We start from the raw sequence: 22,018 nt of genomic DNA, 5'->3' as shown, positions 1-22,018 counted from the left end.
ATTTTCCACTAACATCCCCACTTAAAAGTAAGAATAGTTATTTCTCATGTTCCACCACAAAATTGATGTTCGTCAAAAGTGCAGTTAAATATACTTAATAGAGACATGGTCTAATTTTGCCACACTTTTCATTTTGTTTGAGGGAAAAGAGAATAGGCTTTGACTGGAATTCACATTTGCTCTGCATTGCAATAGTCTTCTAATGCTGCCTAGTGCCATGGAATTGCCCACAGGAACAGAAACAAAACAGATATTAAACTAATACACTTTAATTAACCAAAATCACTGCATAGAAAGATATCATAGAAGTATTGCATCAAATTACAAACATTCTAGGATTCTTCTCCAGGCTTTCAGAAACTCTGCAAGCAGTGTGATAGGAGGGGGGGGGGAATCAACAGAAGACTAACAACTTTCTCAATATACATTGGGAGAGTTTTACAACAAGTAAACAACAAAGATCCTGACTTCTGAAAAATCCTGACAACCAAAACTGAGGCATCCAGTTAAAAGATTAAGGACAAGACAATGTTCCTAGTCAACTCAAGGGTATTATATTTTTTGTAGGGATATTTTCTCATACACTATTTTAAACTTTGGACTAATAACCAACATTGCATTAGAACTCGATATATAACATCCTTTTTGGCTAAGCCAATTCTTGCTCTTTGGAGATTATTCAGTTCTTGTGATTTTTCTCCCACCCTCCTTTTAGATTTCTTGCTGCTAATCTGTTCTCCTTTCCTCTGAGCTCACCTTGCCCCGTCTCGGATAATGCTTGTCACCGCCAAAGAATCTGCCCAAAGAATCAAGTAGACTTGGTTCCCTGTATCTTCGTGGAGATCCATGTCTAGCATGGTCTATGGTACTTGCAGTTGCAAGTTTGGACCCATGCCGGAAAGAGGAGCGTTTTTGTGAAGCCATCAAATCCGAGTTCTCAGAAGCTGCTGCTGCTGCACTGTCCTCCTGAATGGTCTGTAGCTCATCTGATTCAGAGGGCCGATCTTTGAAGGTGTTGTCTTCTCTGCCTGGGGCATCTCGGGAAAAGAGGCGGACCAAATGGGGGCGACCAGTTGTGTCAGCTGGGTTGGCTTCCTTCCAGGCATTCTTTGGATCCGCTGTGCCCTTGGAGTCTGTCACCGCTCTGCTCTTAGTGGAGGTCCCATTGTTCTGGTTCACATCTGCCTCTCCTGCAAACAACAAGGATGAGATATGAATACGGGCCTGTGAAAAACAGAATGTTAGAACAATGGTGCTTTCTTCCCCTTGCCTTCAGTTAGCTGCTTCACACAAAAACCATAGATTATATGCAACTGCAACAGATCTGTCCTTTACTGAACCTAAGACACACATATATAATTTATATATATATATCTAAATTATATATATATCTAAATTATACATACATACATACATACATACATACATACATACATACATACATACATACATACATACATACTGGCTAAGAAGTTTGCCTAGGATGTAATATAGCCCAGGTTCAAATCCCAGTAAGGGTATGGCTAGCTGATGAGAGCTAAATAGCTTGAAATAGATCTATACTAGTCTCCCTTTATTTATTTATCAGCACAAATAAAAAAACACAAATATAACAAAGGCAACAGTAAAAATATTGGGTTTCTGTCGTGATGGACTCTTGTGACGAGCCTATGGACAGATGATGGAAGCAGTTAGCTTCCTCCCATAATTGGGGCTTACCAGGGGTTTTGTGTGTGTGTGTGTATGTGTGTGTGTGTGTGTGTATGTATGTATGTATGTATGTATGTATGTATATATATATATATATATATATATATATATATATATATATATTTTCTATTAAAAGTTATAAATTGCAATGTATCACACAAGCTCATTGTACATATGTTGTGCACTGACAATAAAGGAAATTATTAAATATTAAATATTATTATTACTAAAGTTATTTTTATTAAGCTGACGTGTATCTATTTATTCACTTGAAGTCAGTCATTAAGAAGACAATGTTCCTTAAGTGATTGTTAAAGTAAACTATTACCAGAAATTGCTAAATGATTCCGAATTCAAAACTTAAGATGAATCATATTTAAATGTACCATTTATTTCTTGATTAAATTGCAAGACTTTTATCCTTTTACAAAACCCCACGAAGCTTCCTGCCTGTTACCCAAATGCTGATTTTCCTGATGTGATTGATTTCCACCAATATCAACCTAGGGTGCAAAGTAATACGTGACGTTTCTTTAGATAAGGATAAGGCACATGTGGTTGCTTTTTTACCTGTGTTCCATCCCCCCCCCCCCGGTGTGCTTTTCAGGTTGTTATGAAGAAGCAATGGAGCCTGACGGATGAACATTTGTGAGAACCCTCATCATTGCAGAAAGCATTTCAAGTTATTAATACCTGGCCTATGGCAATAAATTATATTAACATTCTAAACGTACAATATAACATTTCCTTGTGATTTCACAATGTGTTCCTCATTTGCAACTGATAGACTGCTGCCCATTTGCAGTAGTGACAACATCCAATCAAGATAGCAGTGGCCTTTTAAAAATTCTGATTGTTACTCATATTTTAAGGGGCAATGCTTCACTCAATAACAGCTGCCAATTTTAATTGCATGAAATATGGCATTAAAATTAGTTTTGCTTCATCACGACAGCCCCAATTAAGGCTTTGGAACCAAAGGCCATGTTCATGAATAATATTTCTGCCACCTTCCTTAACTTCAGCCACTTTTTTTGCTGACTCTAAATGTATAACATTAGAATGGATATGTTAATATGTTGTAATTGAGCATACATCTTGTTAAACGGAAACTTTGAGGCTAAAATAAAAATCATATTAAGATTTTATGAAAAAAATTACTTGTTAACACTAAGCAAATTCTATACCATAATGCACATTCATTATACAAGAAAAAGAAAAACAACAATGAAGATATTGTGTCTAATTAAATGCATTAACAAAACACCAGAGCACCTGCATGCTAATATTTCTACTACAGTTGTGCTTTTGTAAGGGAATGCATTTAATTCTGGAAAACAATGGAGGACATTTGTGCCACAAAAGACGCTTCTCTCAATCCCAGCAAGAATATCTTACGCCGTTCTTTAGTAAAGAAGTTTTACACTGACAGTTTTTATTCTCCTATTCCTTGGGATAGGGTCATAATTGGTATGGCATAGCATAATGTGAAGACATGGTATAACTTGTAGACTTTGATAGTGAAGATGCTAACCACACAAAAGTACTCCTTGGCACCGTACCTATAGGTGCCTCTCTTGAAGCTTGGAGTTAGTCTCACCAATTTCTTTTTAAAGATTATTTTTATAAGAATTAATACTTAAGTGGGAAGCCAGCTTACTGGCAAAGTATTAACCTCCAACATAGTATCTTCTGAAACATTCTAATGAAATAAAGATGGTAGGCTCAAACCATGTCTAATGCTTTGTTTGCAAATATAACCAAATAAACCAAATAAAATATGAAGTAAGCTGGGTGGTCAAGGTATCCTAGAGAAGGGGTCTCCAACCCCCTCTTTGTGGAGTGGCACAGGTTTGCGGCATGCCAGAAACTTGGCCACATAAATAAGCAAAGCCCCATCCATGGGATACAAGCAGCACCTGAAACCACGCCTCCTCTGATCCCCGGAAAAATCCCTCCCCCCCGGGAACTGGTCCCTAGTGCCCAAAAGGTTGGGGACTGCTGTCCTAGAGGATACATGAATCTTTTCTGAATGGCCATGTCCACAACATGGTCTCAGAATTCTAAATATGCCCATCAGCTTAATAGATTTACATTCAAACAAAGCAATACAACTTAGTTTTTCTATGGCTCGGGTGCAGGGGTGGGTTTCAACCGGTTTGCAGCGGTCCCCGCGAACCGGTTGGTCGGCGAACCCGGAAGTAAGTAACTTCTGGGAACGGCGAAGGGCCCACCCACCCACCTGCGCTCCTTACCGGTCTTTGAAGGCTTCTGTGCTTCCCCGCAGGCGCATGGCACATACAGCACCTGCGTGATTCTCCGCGAGCAGCTGGATGGCACATACAGTGTCTGCGCGATTCTCTGTGAGCAGCTGGAGCATCGCGCAGGTGCTAAGACGCATGCGTGAACTGCGTGCGTGCACGCCGCCGCTGCCCCCGTTCCAACCGAACCGGTTGGAACGGGATTAGCAACCCACCACTGCTCGGGTACCTATCAAAATTCATCAGCTCCGAATATTCAGGGTAAGAGAAGATGTATCAGTGAAGTTGCTGATAAGTTAACCAACAATCCCTATCAGTTCCCACGAAAAATTGATTTGAAGAAATACACATAATATAGTAGCATTAGAACAGCCCTGCTGCCTCAGGCCAAGGCCTACTTTAGACTAACATTTAGATGACTTACCTTGTCAGTGGTTGATCCTGTTCTTGGTAACATCCTGCCTTCAGATTTAAGAAAAATTTCCAATCCTCTGAGTGTCAGACGATTTCAAAACATACTTATTCCCATAGCTCTGAAGCTGCCTTAGTTAGTTAGATTGTAAATGGTTTTTGATTGTATTTCTATTGATTGGTAGTATAAACTGCTGTCAACTCTTTCAGAAAAGCCATGCAGAGAACAGGCAGCACAAGGACTACCTGAAGTCTACTTTATTTTTATAGTGTATATTAAAAGACTCTTGAATACCTGCCTGAGTTTGATCTTTCTTCATCTTCTTATAATAAATGGAATCAAGGTAGAGTTTCTTCTTTCTCGGGACTGAATTGTTATTTACTGTACTTAACAGTTCTTATGTTTCCCTTAGTCAAGATAGCAATAGCAATAGCAGTTAGACTTATATACCGCTTCATAGGGCTTTCAGCCCTCCCTAATCAGTTTACAGAGTCAGCATATCGCCCCCAACAATCCGGGTCCTCATTTTACCCACCTCGGAAGGATGGAAGGCTGAGTCAACCCTGAGCCGGTGAGATTTGAACAGCTGAACTGCTGAACTGCAGTCAGCTGAAGTAGCCTGCAGTGCTGCATTTAACCACTGCGCCACCTCGGCTCTTAATCATCTCTGTAAAATGGAGGGTTATGAATAATTGCACAAATAGGCAAATATATGTTATTTTCAGAGTGACCAATCAGATGCTTCTTAAGTGCTCTCCAGCAAGAACAGACACATAGCTCTCTTCCCTTGTGGTTCCCCTATAAGTTGTATAGGGTGGCATGTTCCAGATGTTTTGCATAAAACTTATAAAATGAGTTTTAAATTTTCCTCCTGGTGGTGGCTCAGTGGCTAAGATGCTGAGCTTGTTGATCAGAAGGTCGGCAATTAGCGGTTTGAATCCCTGGTGCCACGTAATGGAGTGAGCTCTTGTTACCTGTCCCAGCTTCTGCCAACCTAGCACTTCGAAAGCATGCGAAAATGCAAGTAGAAAAATAGGAACCACCTTTGGTTGAAAGGTAACAGTGTTCTGTGCAACTACAGCGTTTAGTCATGCCAGCCATATGACCACGGAGACGTCTTTGGACAGTGCTGGCTCTTTGGCTTTGAAACGGAAATGAGCACTGCCCCCTAGAGTTGAGAACGATTAGCACATATGTGTAAGGGGAACCTTTACCTTTAGGAGCAAGATCAATCTATGAATACAAAGAGTATACATTTCTGATGTCAACACAAGAACACATTCCCTTAAATTGCTTTCAATGTTGGTACCTGCTCCCTCCCTTGTGTTTATTTGTGGTGATATTTCAAGTTTCATTACAAGCAAAAATACGGGACATGAAAAAGCATTCAGGAAAAATAAATTACCATCTGTCAAGTGTGGCTTAAAGATTGGGAAGAAGACTTCTGGCTCTTCACAGATTTTCACACAGTGGGGGAAAAATGAACTCCTGCTGAGATGAAATTGAAAAAAAAACAGCCCTAAAGCAAGATTCTGTAGTGTACACCTAATGTTCAGCACATCTTTGTTTTCTAACTACTTTTGGCTTGGAAGTTGGTTATTTAGAGTATAGTGTAGGGAGAGAAGGAGCAGAAAACAAAAGTCTGTGGTAATAGGTGGTGGGATTTGCTATGGCAGTAATTTGGAATGTATGAAAAGCATGTGGCAGCCATCCATATCACCCCACAGAGACCTTAAACAAATACACACATACACACTCTGAATCAAAGCCTTTTCAACAAGGAAGTTCTATTAAAACACCCACAGATTTCAAGTAAATGTAATCTTTTGTGTTTCTGGAACGTGTAGTTTTTTTAAATTTAATTCTAGCATTTCATAGCAGAGTTCATAAACAGTGCAATGATAATATGTATTTTCTAGGATCCTTTACCTGTAGGTGTTTGTCTCCTACTTTTCAGAAGAAAGCATACAACTTTCTTCTTCTATAAGATATGCTGCAGTCAAGGAATGCTGCTTCATTTTGACATTGATATTAAATAACCTAAATTGACAATCTTACATATGGCAGAAACCAGTGGTGGGTTTCAAATTTTTTTCGAACCTACTCTGTGGGTGTGGCCTTCTTTGTGGGAGTGGCTTGCTGGCCATGTGACCTGGTGGGAGTGGCTTGCTGGCCATGTGTTCTCTCTCTCTCTTTCTCTCTCTCTCTTTCTCTCTCTCCTTCCTTTTGTCTCTCTGTTCCTTTTTCCTTTTTTTTCTTTCATCTCTCTCACTTTTTCTTTCTTTCTTTCTTTTTTTATTTATTTATTTCTTTCTCTTTCTCTTTCTCTGTGTGAGTCTGTGTGTGTGTGTCAGTGGTGGGTTTCAAAAATTTTTGGAACCTCTTCTGTAGGTGTGGCCTGCTTTCTGGGTCCACTGGTGGAACCTCTTCTAACCGGTTCGGTAGATTTGACGAACCGGTTCTACCGAACTGGTGCGAACTGGTAGGAACCCACCTCTGGCAGAAACCCTCTGACTGGCAACCCAATTTGTGACAGTAAGCTACACATTACACATTAAGGGGTTATTTCCCAAACCTCCCATTTTTATTCCACTAAATGTCTTAGGGCTTCTTCATGATATCTTGAAATACCATTTTTGGAAGTAAACTTACCGGGAAACTTTTAAGCATTCTCCTGACAAGAATGGGAAGATATATTTTTTTAAACATGATTTAGATATTATGGAGTTGATCTGTTGGAAAGTACAGTGAAAAGCATTTACATAAATAAAGATCCTGTCAATTATGTTATTTTTTTTCTAAGACTGGTTTTAGGATGGAGATGCAACTTACTAATATGTTAACTGCAATTCCTATTTCAATATAAAATTTACCTTTTAAGATGCTAAACCTTGTTTTTATGGGTGGTTGTTTCAAAAGTGTGCCTGGAGAATTGCTAGACCCTCTTTTTCTTTTGAAAAATGTAATTTCTTTTAAAAAGTTCTATTAAGCTCACCAAATATGATTATTTGCTGCTGTTAGTTTTTATAATTGCTGTATTAATATTTTTTTAAGTTTACTGTAATAGTTTTTATTATGTATAATTAGGAATTGCTGGGTTGTTTCTAATCCTCATGAAAAATAAAATAAGAATGATAAAAATAGTAATAGTAATAGCAGTAGTAATAAAGACTGCAATATATTATTGCATTAAATTTTAATATTTATGGTAAGTCTTTAAAATAAATAATGATTTTAAAAATGTGGACCAGAAACATCCACAGTGTATTAAAAGTGGTGCAAAGATGTAAGTTATGGAAAGTAGTTTAATAAATTCCTTTAGTCATTAAATTTTTTCTAAGTTTAGAAATAAATTATTTAAAAAATAGATATCTCATTTTTTGCACATTTATAAAAGAAATATCCAAGGGAGAAAACTGAGAATTTCTGCGGTTCCAATTGAGTGTTTCATAACATGGCCTAAAATGTGAAAGGAACCTTCAAAGTTTTTTGAAAATTGAAAATCATATTGTTCTGCAGAACATCTATTTCTGTCATCCGAGAGATATAGGTAGTCCTCAACTTACAGCCACAATTGAGACCTGAATTTCTACTGGTAAATGAAGCAGTAGTAAAGCAAGACATTACATGACCGTATTGCTTAGTGACTGCAGGGATCATTAAGCGGTGGGAGTCCTAGGTAAGAAGTGCAGGGGCTGAGGGATGCCCAGGGATACCCAATGTAAGACACGCATGAGTTGGGGGGAGATGTATGCTGTAATGCCACTCAAAGCTGCAGCTGCCTGTGGAAGTCTCAGCTGCCCCAGTCCAGTAGTGTGGCGCAAAACTGGGAAACTTCAGTAGCCTTACCTGATCCAACAGTCTCCCCCTATATCTCCCCATGCCTGATTTATGCCCTTTTGGGCACCTTATACAGTGGCAGTCATTAGCAGAAGTCCTTGGGCTGGAGCTAAAGTAGAGATCCAGGGCCTCCAGCAGTCTTAGTCAGGTACTACTGCCCCCAGGCACTTACTTTAGACCGAGGGCCACTGCTGTCACTGATAAATGCCACCTCGAGCTCCCCGTTGTGACCAGCCATTGCAGCACCATTGTGAAAGGACTCAGTTTTCCCCTGCCACTATGTGCTTCACAGGTTGTGCCATGCCCCGCTGACCTTCGCTATTTTTCTCCTGCTGCTGATAGGCGCACCTGGACTATGTGAGGCAAAGGCTGACTGCACCAGACTGTCTTTTTGAGGTCATCTTGGGCCACTCGCCAAGCCTCTAGTGCCACTCTTTCTCCAAATTGCATGCCTCATTGTGGTGAATCCTTTGGAAACCTTCTGGTTCTCTCCAAGACTCGCGAGAAAGGGGTGCACGATTTGGAGGAGAAATGAAAACCGCGATTTGGAGAAGGAAGTCTTCCAAAACTGGGGGTGAAGTCAGGGCCTCAGGATGGAACTGAGGCTACTGAATGCCCTGGGCCTTTGTAGCAGGTGGGCTGCCATGTGACCAAATTTTGATCACGTGACTGCAAGGGATTCCACCACAAAACCGCGCTCGACGAAACCGCGCTCGACAAAACCGCATAGCTGACGTCATCAACAGGGCGACAACAGCGCGGAGACAGAAGCACGCTGTAAACGCTAAACCTAAAATTAACCCCTAAACCTAAACCTAACCCCCCTAAACCTAATCCTAAACCTAACCCTTAACCTAACCCTAAACCTAATCCTTAACCTAACCCTAAACCTAAGTCTAACCCTTAACCTAACCCTAAACCTAACCCTTACCTTAAGTTGAATTGGCTTGCTTTCAAAGCGCTATTTAAAGCGCCCTTCTTTCTCCGCGCTGGCTGTTGTTGCCCTGTTGATGACGTCAGCAACACGGTTTAATCGGGCATGGCTTAGTCGAGCGCGGTTTTGATGGGTCACGACTACAAGGGGCGCTGCAACAGCCATAATTTCAGGTCTGGATTGTAAATCCAGTTTTTAAGCATCCTTTCAATTTCAAACGTTTACTGAACAAATGACCACAAGTCAAAGAGTATATATAGTTTCACACACTCACTCACGCACACATCATATAAACAGAACATTAGGAATTTCTCTGACTGCTCTGTTTGGAAGTTCATGACAAATGAAATAAAAGCTAATATTAACATTTTTTGTCATTAAATTGTTACATAGTTTCACTCATTTTCCCTCTCTTCTTGAAATATGTTAAGATCTGACAAAGGATACTTTCTTCAGGTTCAAAAGTACAGATAGCTCTCAACATATGACCACAACTGAACCCAAACTTTCTGTTGCTAAGCGAGTTTTGCCCAATTTTCTGACCTTTCTTGCTATAGTTCAGTGTTTCTCAATCTTGGCAACTTGAAGATGTCTGAACTTCAACTCCCAGAATTCCCCAGCCAGCATTCGCTGGCTGGGGAATTCTGGGACTTGAAGTCCAGACATCTTCAAGTTGCTAAGGTTGAGAAACACTGCTATAGTTATTAAGGGAATCACTGTAGTTGTTAAGTTAGAAACACAGTTGTTAAGTAAATCTGGCATTCCCATTGACTTTGCTTGTCACAAGCTTGCAAAAAGTGATGATAGGACCCCAGGACATGGCAACCGTCATAAATACATGCCAGTTGCCAAGCATTTGATTATCCGACCACAGAGATGCGGCAATGGTTGTTAAATGTGAAAAAACAGTCATAAGCCACTTTTTTCAATGCCATTGAAACTTCGAACAGTCACTGGTTATAAGTTGAGAATTACTTGTATAATATGGGTGAAGATAGAAAAATGTTTCATATTATAGCATCAGAGGTGGTATTCAGCAGGTTCTGACCAATTCTGGAGATCCAGTAGCGGAAATTTTGAGTAATTCGGAGAACTGGTAAATACCACCTTTGATTGGCCCTGCCCTCATCTATTCTCTGCCTCCTGAGTCCCAGCTCATCGGGAGTAAATGGGGATTTTACAGTAATCTTTCCCTGGAGTCAGGCGGGAATGGAGATTTTACAGTATCCTTCTTGTGCAACGCCCACTAAGCCATGCCACGCCCACCAAGCCATGCCCACAGAACTGGTAGTAAAAAAACCTGAATCCCACCACTGTTCAGCATGATGGTGAATTTGGTAGTATGGTTGACTTTTTTATATTGACATACTACACCCCAAATTTGGCTTTGAAACATAAGCTATAGTTTAATTTCTGGTTACAAACCAGAATCTGATCTTGGAGAGAAGCATTGAATCCAGGATCACAAAAGAAATATAGAATAATAAGGAGGGAAAATGAAAATACAAAGCTTATTCTGGGTTTAAGTTATGCCACTCAAAATTAATATGAGAATAAATTTAGTGAATTATATGTCCCATATAGCTAAGGGTGGTTACAATGTGCAATGTTAGAAATTTAACATCTAAAATGCTTAAATTTGTTAACAATCACCTTCCAGGTTTTCTTCTAAATTGATCAAATATTGCAGTTATGAGGGGAATGGTCTCTATGTTCAGTAGATTTACTGTAATGATGCTTTAAAATAACAGGCGAAAGGCACCTCACTTAAATCCTTATACAATGGACAATGTAAAAAATAATGAACAATGTCTTGTACGCAACACAAACATATGCACAAAGGCATTCTTCCAAAGGAATGTTAGAATACTGTCTTGTTAAAGGAAAGAAAAGGCATAGATTGAAATCTGAACTTGGTAAAAGCATGCTGAATTTTCAGAAACTGGAAATAGCTGGCTTCACAATACTCCATCTTTACTGAAAGATTTTTTTTTAAAAAAATGAGAAACGAGAACCTCAAACTATAGACTCTTTTTACCTGCATCACAACCTAATACTTCAGGGGATGGTAGAAAACATCTGGCAGTGAAGAACTGCAGCTGTAAAAGGATGAACTTGGAATCTCTTCCTTGAAAATTTATGCTGAGCAGTTTCTAAACTTTAATAACAAAACACGTATTATGATAAAAAAAAAATAAAGAAAAATGTATGTGGATAATAAGCTTACAAAATCAAAACCTACAGGATAAATTTTCTTGTAAGATTCATTTCAAAATGTCACTCTAGATACGGTACTTGAAAGTACAAAAAAATAGCCATCTAGCAATCGTTCAAATTTGGAGGCTTTCTTTAACTATAGGAAGTCCTCAGCCTACAACCACAATTGAGGCCAAAATTTCTATTGCTAAGTTAGAGATGTGTTAAGTGAGTTTTGTCCTACTTTACAGCTTTTCCTGCCACATTTGTTAAGTGAATCATTGCGGTTGTTAAATTAGTTAACACAGTTGTTAAGTGAATCTGGTTTCCCCATTGACTTTGCTTGTCAGAGGGTCGCAAAAGGTGTTCACGTAACCCCAGGACACTGCAACCGTCATAAATGTGAATCAGTTGTCAAGCATCCAAATGTAAATTACATGACCATGAGGTCGTAAGTGTAAAAAATGGTCATAACTCACTTTTTTCAGTGATGTTGTAACTTTGAACGGTCACAAAGTGAACTGTTGTTATGTCAAGGACTATCTGTATTTTCATTATTCTGATTTTGGAATAAGAAATCTTTACATAAAGTACTAAACTGGTTGATACTCCCAAGAGGCCTCTCCTGTGTTTCAATATTTCTACCAGGTCATCATACACAATAAACTAATAGTTTGCTCTGCCAGGTATTTGAAGAAAAAAACAAATGCAACATTCCCTTAACAACTGTTGTGTTGACCTATATCATAGAACAGGGTGGACTGACTCATTTCCTTGTCAAATCCTTTTTAAAATCTAGAAACCTCAACTCCCCACTACGGTGAATAGGATAATTGCTCTAAGAAAATGTGTTACATTCTTTATTATAGATAAAGGCTGATTATCTTTGTCACTATATCTAGAGCACATCCAGATTAAGTTTAATTAGTTAAGTTTAATAAATTTATATGCTGCCCAATCCCGAAGGACTCCGGGAGGCTTACATAAAAGACAATTTAAAAAGTACTAAAAAGTTTAAAAAGTAAAGAAAACAAAGCAGGTTAAAACACAACACACTCAACCGTAGTGGGGCTGGACCTCATTCAAGAGGTCAACAGCCCCAGGCCTGCTGGAAAAGCCAGGTCTTAATAGACTTTTTGAAGGCCGTGAGAGTGGGGAGGGTTCAAAGTTTGAGGTTCATTTTATTTATATGCCGCCCTATTCCCAGAGGGACTCAGGGCGGCTCACAAACCCAAGGGAGGGGGGAGGTAAACACAAAGAAACAACAACATAAAAGGTACAGGGGAATTTAAAAAACAGCCAACAGTCACATGATTCGAGAGGGGAAGGGAACTCATCAACCCCAGGCCTGCCGACATAGCCAGGTTTTAACGGCTTTTCGGAAAGCCTGGAGAGAGGTGAGGCTCCGAATCTCTGCGGGGAGCTTGTTCCAAAGGGCCGGAGCAGCCACAGAGAAGGCCCTCCCCCGGGTAGAAGCCAGATGACATTGGCCAGTAGATGGAACCCGGAGGAGGCCTAATCTGTGGGATCTAATGGGCCTTTGGGATGTAATTGGCAGCAGGCAGTCTCTCAAGTACTCAGGTCCAATACCATGAAGGGCTTTATAAGTGACGACTAACACCTTGAAGCGTATCCGGAGACCAATCGGTAACCAGTGCAGCTCGCGGAAGATAGGTGTAACGTGGGTGTACTGAGGTGCACCCACAATCGCTCGCGCAGCTGCATTCTGGACGAGCTGAAGTCTCCGAATGCACTTCAAGGGCTGCCCCATGTAGAGCGCATTGCAGTAGTCCAGTCTTGAGGTCACAAGGGCATGAGTGACTGTTGTGAGAGCCTCCCGATTCAGGTAGGGATGCAATTGGTGGACCAGGCGAACCTGGGCAAATGCTCCCCTGGTCACAGCCGATCTCTGGGGGGTAGATCGTTACATAGGGCCGGAGCAGCTACAGAGAAGGCTCTCCCCCGAGGAGCCGCCAAACGACATTGTCTGGTTGACGGCACCGGAGAAGGCCCACCCTGTGAGATCTTATCGGTCGCTGGGAGGTATGTGGCAGAAGACGGTCCTGTAAATATTTCCCACACTACTGGGAAACATGTTTCCCACCCATATTGAATTTGGAGGAAGCGGAATTACATATTACTGAATGTTTTCCAATGAAATCTAGAATTGTTCTTGAGTCATTTGCCATTAATAAACACCTTCCAGTCATAATCACTCCTACACCCTGCACTGTAATAAAAATCACAGAAAAAGATGTCCTACCATTGTTTCTGCTTACTTACTGTGTCTCAAGTCTCAGATATAAAAACAAATGAGGTCAGTAAAATGAGGTTCCAGATTGTTGAGAGCAATATGCTCACTCTGTAAACTGCTTAGGCCCATAAAGCAATGTGAAGTGGTAAATAAGTCTAAGTGCTATTGCTAAAATGGCAATAAAGTTTAATTTTACAAAGATGACATTATGTTACCAACTCCATGGCAGTGGTGGGTTTCAAAAAGGTGGGTTTCAAAAAATTTTACTAGCATTTCTGAGGGCATGGCTTGGTGGACAGGCTTGGTGGGCGTGGCAGGATAAGGTTACTGCAAAATCCCCATTTCCTCCCAATCACCTGGAACTCGGGAGCCAGAGAATAAATTGGGGGGGGGGGCAGTCAGGGGTGGTATTTACTGGTTCTCCAAACTACTCAAAAGCTCCGCTACCGATTCTCCAGAATGGTCAGAACCTGCTGAATGCAACCTCTGTTCCATGGGTAGTGATGGGTAGCTAACCATTACATGGGTAGAGCTTTCCAAATCAGCTTTCTGCCAATGCGATTCAGTTTATTTGATGTCACAGTTGTAGCGTCACCTGCAGTGAGCCAGTTAAGTGAAACTCTTTGTAGGCAGCACAGTGGGCTTACTCATCTGCTGGAACCTCTTTCCTCATCCCCTAATTGCTTCTCAGTACGCGATATTTTTTGTGAATGAATCCAGGACCCACAACGATGATGATGTTATCCATACAGCCATGTTGGCTCTTGATGATTCTATGGGCCAGGTCTCCATGTCTTCCGATCTTGCGCTACTTTTTTGAGTTGTTCTATACTTTGGTTGGTGTCAGTTTTGATGTCCAGCCACCATGTTTTTTGGTGGCCTCGATTCCTTTTACCGCTATTTCTTCATGTATCTTCATGCTTTCTGCAGTTATCTCGCCCACATAACATGGCCAAAATAAGTGAGACATAGTGTCGTGATTTTGCCTTCCAGTGGCACAGCTGGTGTTATGAGCTCCAGTGCTTGCTTGTTAGTCACCTTTGCTGTCCAAGGACTAGGACATACAGAGAGACCATTTTGTTGTTCCTACAATTCCCCAAATTCTCCTTTATTGATTTTTTGCTAGACTTCTGAGATCATATTATATAGTGGATATTCTCAAGAGAAAAAGGACCTTGTTAAATAAGCAGGGATGGATTACAAAAGGGAAGGAAATAATCAATAAAATCACCAGGGCTGAGAAAATTACATGTCTATCTGAACAGACAAAACCGGTAAATAAAAATAAAGCCAACACTAAAGCAAAACAGCAAGGGAGATTTTAAAAAAAACACCCTGGGGGAAAAAAAATCATAGCTAAATAAATGGAATTGGGTAGCATACTCCGCACTAAATCTGCCTTACCGAGCTGGAACTAAAAAAATAAAAAAGTTTTAAAAGGAATACAACTGTGAGGGTTTAAAACTAGCCTAGCACATAACAAAATATCACATTTTAATTTAATGTTTCTGAGGATTACTGAGACACATCATCAAAAGCAATATAAATTCAGTACACCATGCAGTATGAATAAACAGAGCACTTTGGCTTCTATTATTCCTCCCCAAATATGCACTTAGAACTTTCTCAGACTTTTTATGTATAATTTATGGAACCCTACATAAAAGGAACACAGAGGCTTTTTTTTTTTTCACATACTGCACACAGCTGTAGAATTATTCTCCCCAGAGGTTTATCAATGCTTAGCCCGAATAGCTTCTAGAAAAGCTGCAGAACTTTTCATTTCTGGCTTGTCACTCAACAGGGTTACACAGGTGTGGGATAATTATAATTTAATAGGGTAGTTTGATGTCATTGAGTTTAACAACAACAGCCTGGAGAATGTCAACGCAGATTTATCATTTTAAAATGCAGATATTTGGATCTTCTATTATCCCTTCATTTGACTCTTTAAAATTTTATTTTTTAATTACTAAAAAGAAATGCATTTCAAAAACCTTTAAAAGGATTGAAAGCTAGTTATCAAAATATACCTGTTTATTTCATGTATACTTGGCCTCTCTACTTCAACAAATAGTCAAAATGGTCATACAGGTCATCTTAAGAGCTCTTTTCTTTCATTTTGATAAAGAGAGAGAGAAAAAAACGAGAAGTAACATTTACAAAATGTCACTGAGCTCTGTTTCAGTTGTTTTTGTATCATTCAACTCTCAGCAACCTTTTTATTCAAAGGCAGCATTTATCAAAAAGGAAAATGATAGTGAATGTAAAATGACACCTCTTCCCAGCCTGGAATAATAGAGAGAAAAGAAGAGTTAAAAAGAAAACTACATATAAATATAAATTAAAATCCTTTGCTATGTCAAGCTTTTCCACACAATCATTGCCCATTCTCATTTTAGAAGAAACCAAGAGGAGGAGGAAGAGGAGGAGGAAGAAACTTTTTGGGATGAGTGGAAGATAAAGGAGAAAAAAGACAATTGCACTGGAACAGGGCCGGATTTAGATGAAAAGAGGCCCTAGGCTATTCCACTTATGAGGCCCTTTCACCTCCCATTTTTAAGTTTGTAAATTACATGAGAGACAATAAAATACATCATTACTGTGATATATAAATATATATCAATATATATAGCTGGCCTCCCGACGGAGGGCGGCTCTGCTCTGCGGCAAAGGCAGCGAGGCCAGCCGCCTCCCCTGCTGCGCTCAGCTGCCCGGCTCAGCCCCCTCGCCCTCACCTGCCTGGCCACTGGTAGGCTCCGCATCGACGGGGCGGCTACTGGGAGCGGCCGCTCTCGCCTGACCGCCGGTGCCGGGAATGTGGGCGGGCTCCCCAACTGCCGCGGCGCTGGAATGATCTTAACCAATACATTTTTATGTTTGTTTATTAGTCATATGCGTAGAATTTCTCCTTATTTTCGGTTCAGTGTTTTAGTGTTCACTGTTTTTAGAATAGTGTAATTTTAATTTTGCTAACAATTTGAATGTAGGCCCGTCTTGATCTTGAGGCCCTAGGCTGAAGCCTAGTTAGCCTATCGGAAAATCCGGCCCTGCACTGGAAACAGAATGAGAAGGAATAAAACAGAATTGAAGAAAAGCAAGGAGAACGGGTAACTGAACAGCAACAGAAAAAAATGTTATTTAAATGCTACCTAAAACTTCCTTGTATGCAGAGGTGGTATTCTACTGGTTCAGACCAGTTCACGCGAACCATAGCGGAAATCATGGATGGCCCCCCTATTTGCCCAGGCTCTACAGCATCCCATTTAGCGCATGCGCAGAAGGCTGTGTGCATGATCGATGGTGGAGCATGCAAGCAAAGCATGTATGCATGCTCACATTTGTGAACCGGTAGGGAAGGTAACTGAATGCCACCCCTGCTTATATGGTCCTGTAATACCTTAATTCAGGATAGAGTCAAGGTGACTGGATGGGGCTGAATGTTTACTGATTCGAAACCCTTCCTGACACCATGTGGAGTTTATTAACTAAAGATACTACCTAAAGCAGTGTTTCTCAACCTTGGCAACTTGAAGATGTCTGGACTTCAACTCCCAGAATTCCCCAGCCAGCATTCGCTGGCTGGGGAATTCTGGGAGTTGAAGTCCGGACATCTTCAAGTTGCCAAGGTTGAGAAACACTGACCTAAAGGGATTAAAAATCACCCGGCAAGGGAGGTGGGTTTCTGCCGATATGCCCTGGATTGGGAGAACTGTTGGTGGCGGGAGGCTCCACCCACCTTCTGGACACTTCTGCGCATGTGCAGAAGTGTCGCACAAGTGTGCACAAGTGTGCACAAGTGAACCAGTAGTAAAATAAATTGAAACCCACTACTGCCTGGCAAGCAAGAGCCCAGCCCTTTCAAGTGATACCTGCAAGATGTACAGCAATTTGCATGTTTTGCCCATTCACTTGCTTTGAACATATATTCTGTTAATTGCAGAAAAAATAAATAAGAGGAGCCTCTGCTTTCAGATTAGCAAGTAATTATTGCAGGTTTGGGGGTGGGGGAAATATATTTTGCTATTTTCAAATGTCCCAAGTAGCTTGCTTTTGGAGCTTGCCCTCCATATCTATCACAGAAACCATATCCAGATATAACTCAAACCACCTGCTTGGTACTTTGGGGCTAAGAGCCAAGTTTATTTACTCAGCATGTGCCTATGTATTGCTTGGGAAGATTGCTAATGATGTAGAAATGGGCCCATCAAGGAAATTTGTTTGGCATTTCTTATAATCCAATTGAAAAAGAAAAAAACAACAACACATTGGCAAATTTCCCTGGGTTTTGGGAAGCCAGTGTTCAGAGGAAATGTTGCCATTTGACAAGGACATAGAAAAATCTGTCTTAAATAAAGAGGGGGGGGGGGAAGAGATAATTTATAACCACATATTTGTACTCATGTTATGGTAAATGTCTCTTTTATGATTTCAAGCCCGAATAAATACTTGAGCCTGTCAAAGGGAATAAAACCGGCTGAGATAAAATTGCCCTTGGCAGACCCTTGTAGAATTCCTATTATATCTTCCAGCATGTCCCCAAATAATCCTTTGGCTGCAGCACAAGGAGCACAGCGCCACAGAGCACAGCTCCTTCTGGGTACTATTGACTATTGTATGGGGGAAAGGGCAAGCTGATTTGCACTGGGACTTCGCTGGCTTTTCAAAACGCCTTTGTTTGTCAACTGCATAATCAACCACGGCCATAAAGCCTGGAGACACACGTGGTTAATACCCCCCCCCCCAAAAAAAAATCATTACATTCAATTAAAATAAACATTAAACTGTCGATCCCTTCATCAAGGAATGTTTTAGAAATACCCTTGTCTCAAACATGAAAATTGTAAAATCAGCTTTAGCTGTCAGATTGCAGCACTTCCGATTTAGTTCTGAAAAAAGGCTTCACGGCAGGCAGGCTGGAACACATCTGCAACTCTTTAAAGCAGCTGCAATCCTCAAAATAAATAAAAAAGATGGGTGCTGTTCCCGCTACAAGAGACAGGATATTTCTCCCATGTGCTCCCAAGCATCTGTTGGCAAATCTGAAGGACTGTGCAGCTCTGCTGAAAAATAGCACTAAAAGTCATTGGGTACAAGAGGCATTTCAGAATACGTGAATTTCAGAGCTGCAGCTGAGCGATGTCCTCTCGTGATTTCTCTTTCCTTCCCTGAAAACCCTTTTCTGATTACAATGTATATCTTTCCCCTTTCAGGATCGATTCCTTGGGGCCTCTATTTGCTTACTGAGGATGGCTCATCCTTTTAGGCTATAAAATGTACTTAGTCCCTTCAGTGGTGGGATTCAAAAGTTTTTACTACCGTGGGTGTGGCTTGGTGGGCTTGGCAGGGGAAAGATACTGTAAAATCTCCATTCCCTCCCCACTCCAAGGGAAGGTTACTGCAAAATCCCCATTTCCTCCCGATAAGCTAGGACTCAGGAGGCAGAGAATAGATAGAGGCGGGGCCAGTCAGTGGTGATATTTACTGGTTCTACAAACTACTCAAAATTTCCGCTACCGGTTCTACAGAACTGGTGGAACCTGCTGATTACCACCTCTGGTCCCCTCTAAAAGGAGGTCAAGGAATTAGGGATAGGTCCAGAGTGGGCTGCTGCTGGTTTGCGTGAACCAGCAGTTCCAACCAGTGGCTGGGCCCACCCACCTACCCCGCCGCTATTCCGTCTTATATAATTGCCATGTGTTTGAAGCCGCACTCTCATATTTTCGGCTCTGGGCGAACTGGTTGTTACATGGATAGGTCTGAAGTTTGGGAGTAAGATGATTCCAGGTATACAAAGGGCTTTGTGGAGGATGAGCTATCTAGCATTAGTCTATACTTTCATTGGTACAATGCCCTTTCTTTCTGCTCTTCCTTTCTGAATCGCTATTTTTTCCTTCTCTAAGCTGCTCTGGCAGCACTTTGCCAAATTAAGCATCAGACCAACACATCTGATGACAATCAGAGATCCTGCCACTAAGTGATACTGGGTGTAATCCTTTGCCTGAGAGCCTAATTATGCAGTGATATTTATATTTAGGTTGAAAAGAAATGAATCTTATTAGAGGACATTGTTGTTGTTGTTTGTTGTTTATTAGTTTTGTATGCCGCCCACTCCCGAAGGACTCCGGGCGGCTCACAATAAACAGGGAAAGGGAAATAAATAAGACAATACAAATAATTTAAAAATGCACAACATTCACAATTGAGGCGGGGCTAGATATTTCAACAGCCCCCAGCCTGTCGGGACAGCCAGGACTTGGTAGTGGAAGGCCGGGAGGGTAGTAAGGGTCCGGATCTCCACGGGGAGCTCATTCCAGAGGGCCGGCGCAGCAACAGAGAAGGCTCTCCCCCAGGGGGTTGCCAGCCGACATTGGCTGGCAAATGGAACCCGGAGAAGGCCAAGCCTGTGAGATCGAATCGGTCTTTGGTAGGTAATTGGCAGGAGGCGGTCTCTCAGGTACCCAGGTCCGATGCCATGCAGGGCTTTATAAGTAACGACTAGCACCTTGAAGCGTGTCCGGAGACCAATGGGTAGCCAGTGCAGCTCGCGGAGGATAGGTGTAACGTGGGTGTACCTGGGTGCACATTGGTCTTAACTGCTATCAAAATTACTTATCATAGTTTCAGCTAAGTCTCTTAGTATATTACATCATGAATTGGAGATAGTGGATTTGCAGACACCTTAAGGGATTCCTAAAATTTGTAGAAATGCATTTCAAAAATAAGTTTGAAAAAGTACACAAATATCCAATGACTGACTGTGATTTATATTTAAATTATAATTAAACTGAAATACTTTGCTGATTAGATAAGCCAAGTCTATAACATTGCCATGGCTAATTTTTTTTCTGTGGAGTATATAAACTATCTTAGTCCTCATGAATCTGCATTTTGAGTTATTTTAATATTTAACAGAAATTTTATACAATGAGTAACACCTCTGCGGCCCTTATTCAGGCTTTTCTATAATCTAGAATAGGGCTGTTAAATTCTCAGCCCACGGGTATCACACACTGGCCATGCCCACACCCAGTTTAACAAAGGGGGAGGAAGTCCCAATATGTCATGTGATGCCACCATGATGACATGGGTTTTACACACCTCATCTAGAAGCACAATATTTTCATGGTATTGTAATGGAAAGAAGTAACACAATATGTCAGCTCCAGAAATTGCTATAATATTGTCTCTGAAACAATCTCCCACTGAGCCAACTCCCTATGGTGGTTCACATGCCAACTGCACCCATTACAACTCTTAGACTCAGATTTTTTTTTTTAATTTTCCAAGTTCATTTGGAAACTTTCTTCTCACCCACAAATAGTACTCCAATGGGTCTATGACAATTTGCCACCATGGCCAACTCGCTGGGGACAGGAGTTACGCTAATATCAAAGAAATGGTGGAACAGAATCATTTAAAAAAGGATGCAAAAGAATGGAAAGAATGAAATATAAATGACAAAAATTAAAACATTTTGTATTTATTTTAAGCAATTAAATTGCATTTTTAAATTGTCCTATGGTGAGTCCTATGTCCTATGGATTCCAGAGCAGTGTTTCTCAACCTTGACAACTTGAAGATGTCTGGACTTCAATTCCCAGAATTCCCCAGCCAGCATTCGCTGGCTGGGGAATTCTGGGACTTGAAGTCCAGACATCTTCAAGTTGCCAAGGTTGAGAAACACTGCTCCAGAGGATAGTAGAGGACAGGAAAGCCTGGAGGAACATTGTCCATGGGGTTGCAATGGGTTGGACATGACTTCTCAACTAGCAACAATGGCGAGGTGGCCACAGTGAGTTGACTAAACATGAGAGCCATTGCCACAAATCCACCCCCCCTTTTTTTGCAATTTTCAAAGGCCATCAGCATGCTTTAACTTTTTGTTATAATCTTGCCTGTTTTATTTTAAATAATTTTTATAGCAATATATACCGTACTTGCTGAATTGCACTATTTTAAATCAGACTCCTGAACAATATTTTGACAGAATAACTTTATTGGCTACTCATTTGGTCTAGTTATCTAGCTAGCTAGTTTGATATAACGATTAAGGTGCTAGACAAGAAACTGGGGGACTGTGAGTTCTAGTTCTCTCTCGGGCATGAAATCCAGTGGAGGCTTTGGATCAGATATTCTCCCTTAGCCTAATCTACCTTACACAGTTATTTTTAATGAGAAAATAAGAACCAGGAACATTATGTATATCTCTTTACGCTATATAGATTAAAGGCAAGATAAAAATCATACAAATCTTATCCATCTGTACTTTCCTACGAAATTATTTTCTTTTTTCGCACTTGAATCCTAAATGTGACTCCATATTTCATGAAGAACAATGGTGGCTAATGACACAGACACACACACACACACACACACACACACACAGTAACAGCAGCAGTGATCGATGG

The 22,018-nt window shown here is 40.7% G+C and overlaps 1 protein-coding gene across 1 annotated transcript in view; it reads right to left on the bottom strand.

Annotated features, from left to right (window-relative positions):
* The window catches only part of MBP (myelin basic protein), a 109,701-nt gene that overhangs the window by 32,226 nt on the left and 55,457 nt on the right, over positions 1–22,018 (bottom strand). The window contains exon 4 of the mRNA XM_032222811.1: positions 757–1,190. Coding sequence (XP_032078702.1) covers positions 757–1,190 — 434 coding nt within the window. The remainder of the gene's footprint in view (positions 1–756; positions 1,191–22,018) is intronic.

The sequence above is a fragment of the Thamnophis elegans genome, chromosome 8, assembly GCF_009769535.1.
Source record: "Thamnophis elegans isolate rThaEle1 chromosome 8, rThaEle1.pri, whole genome shotgun sequence".
Lineage (NCBI taxonomy): Eukaryota > Metazoa > Chordata > Lepidosauria > Squamata > Colubridae > Thamnophis > Thamnophis elegans.
Note: the sequence above shows the minus strand (reverse complement) of the source record. Positions and strands in the feature narration are given on the sequence as shown.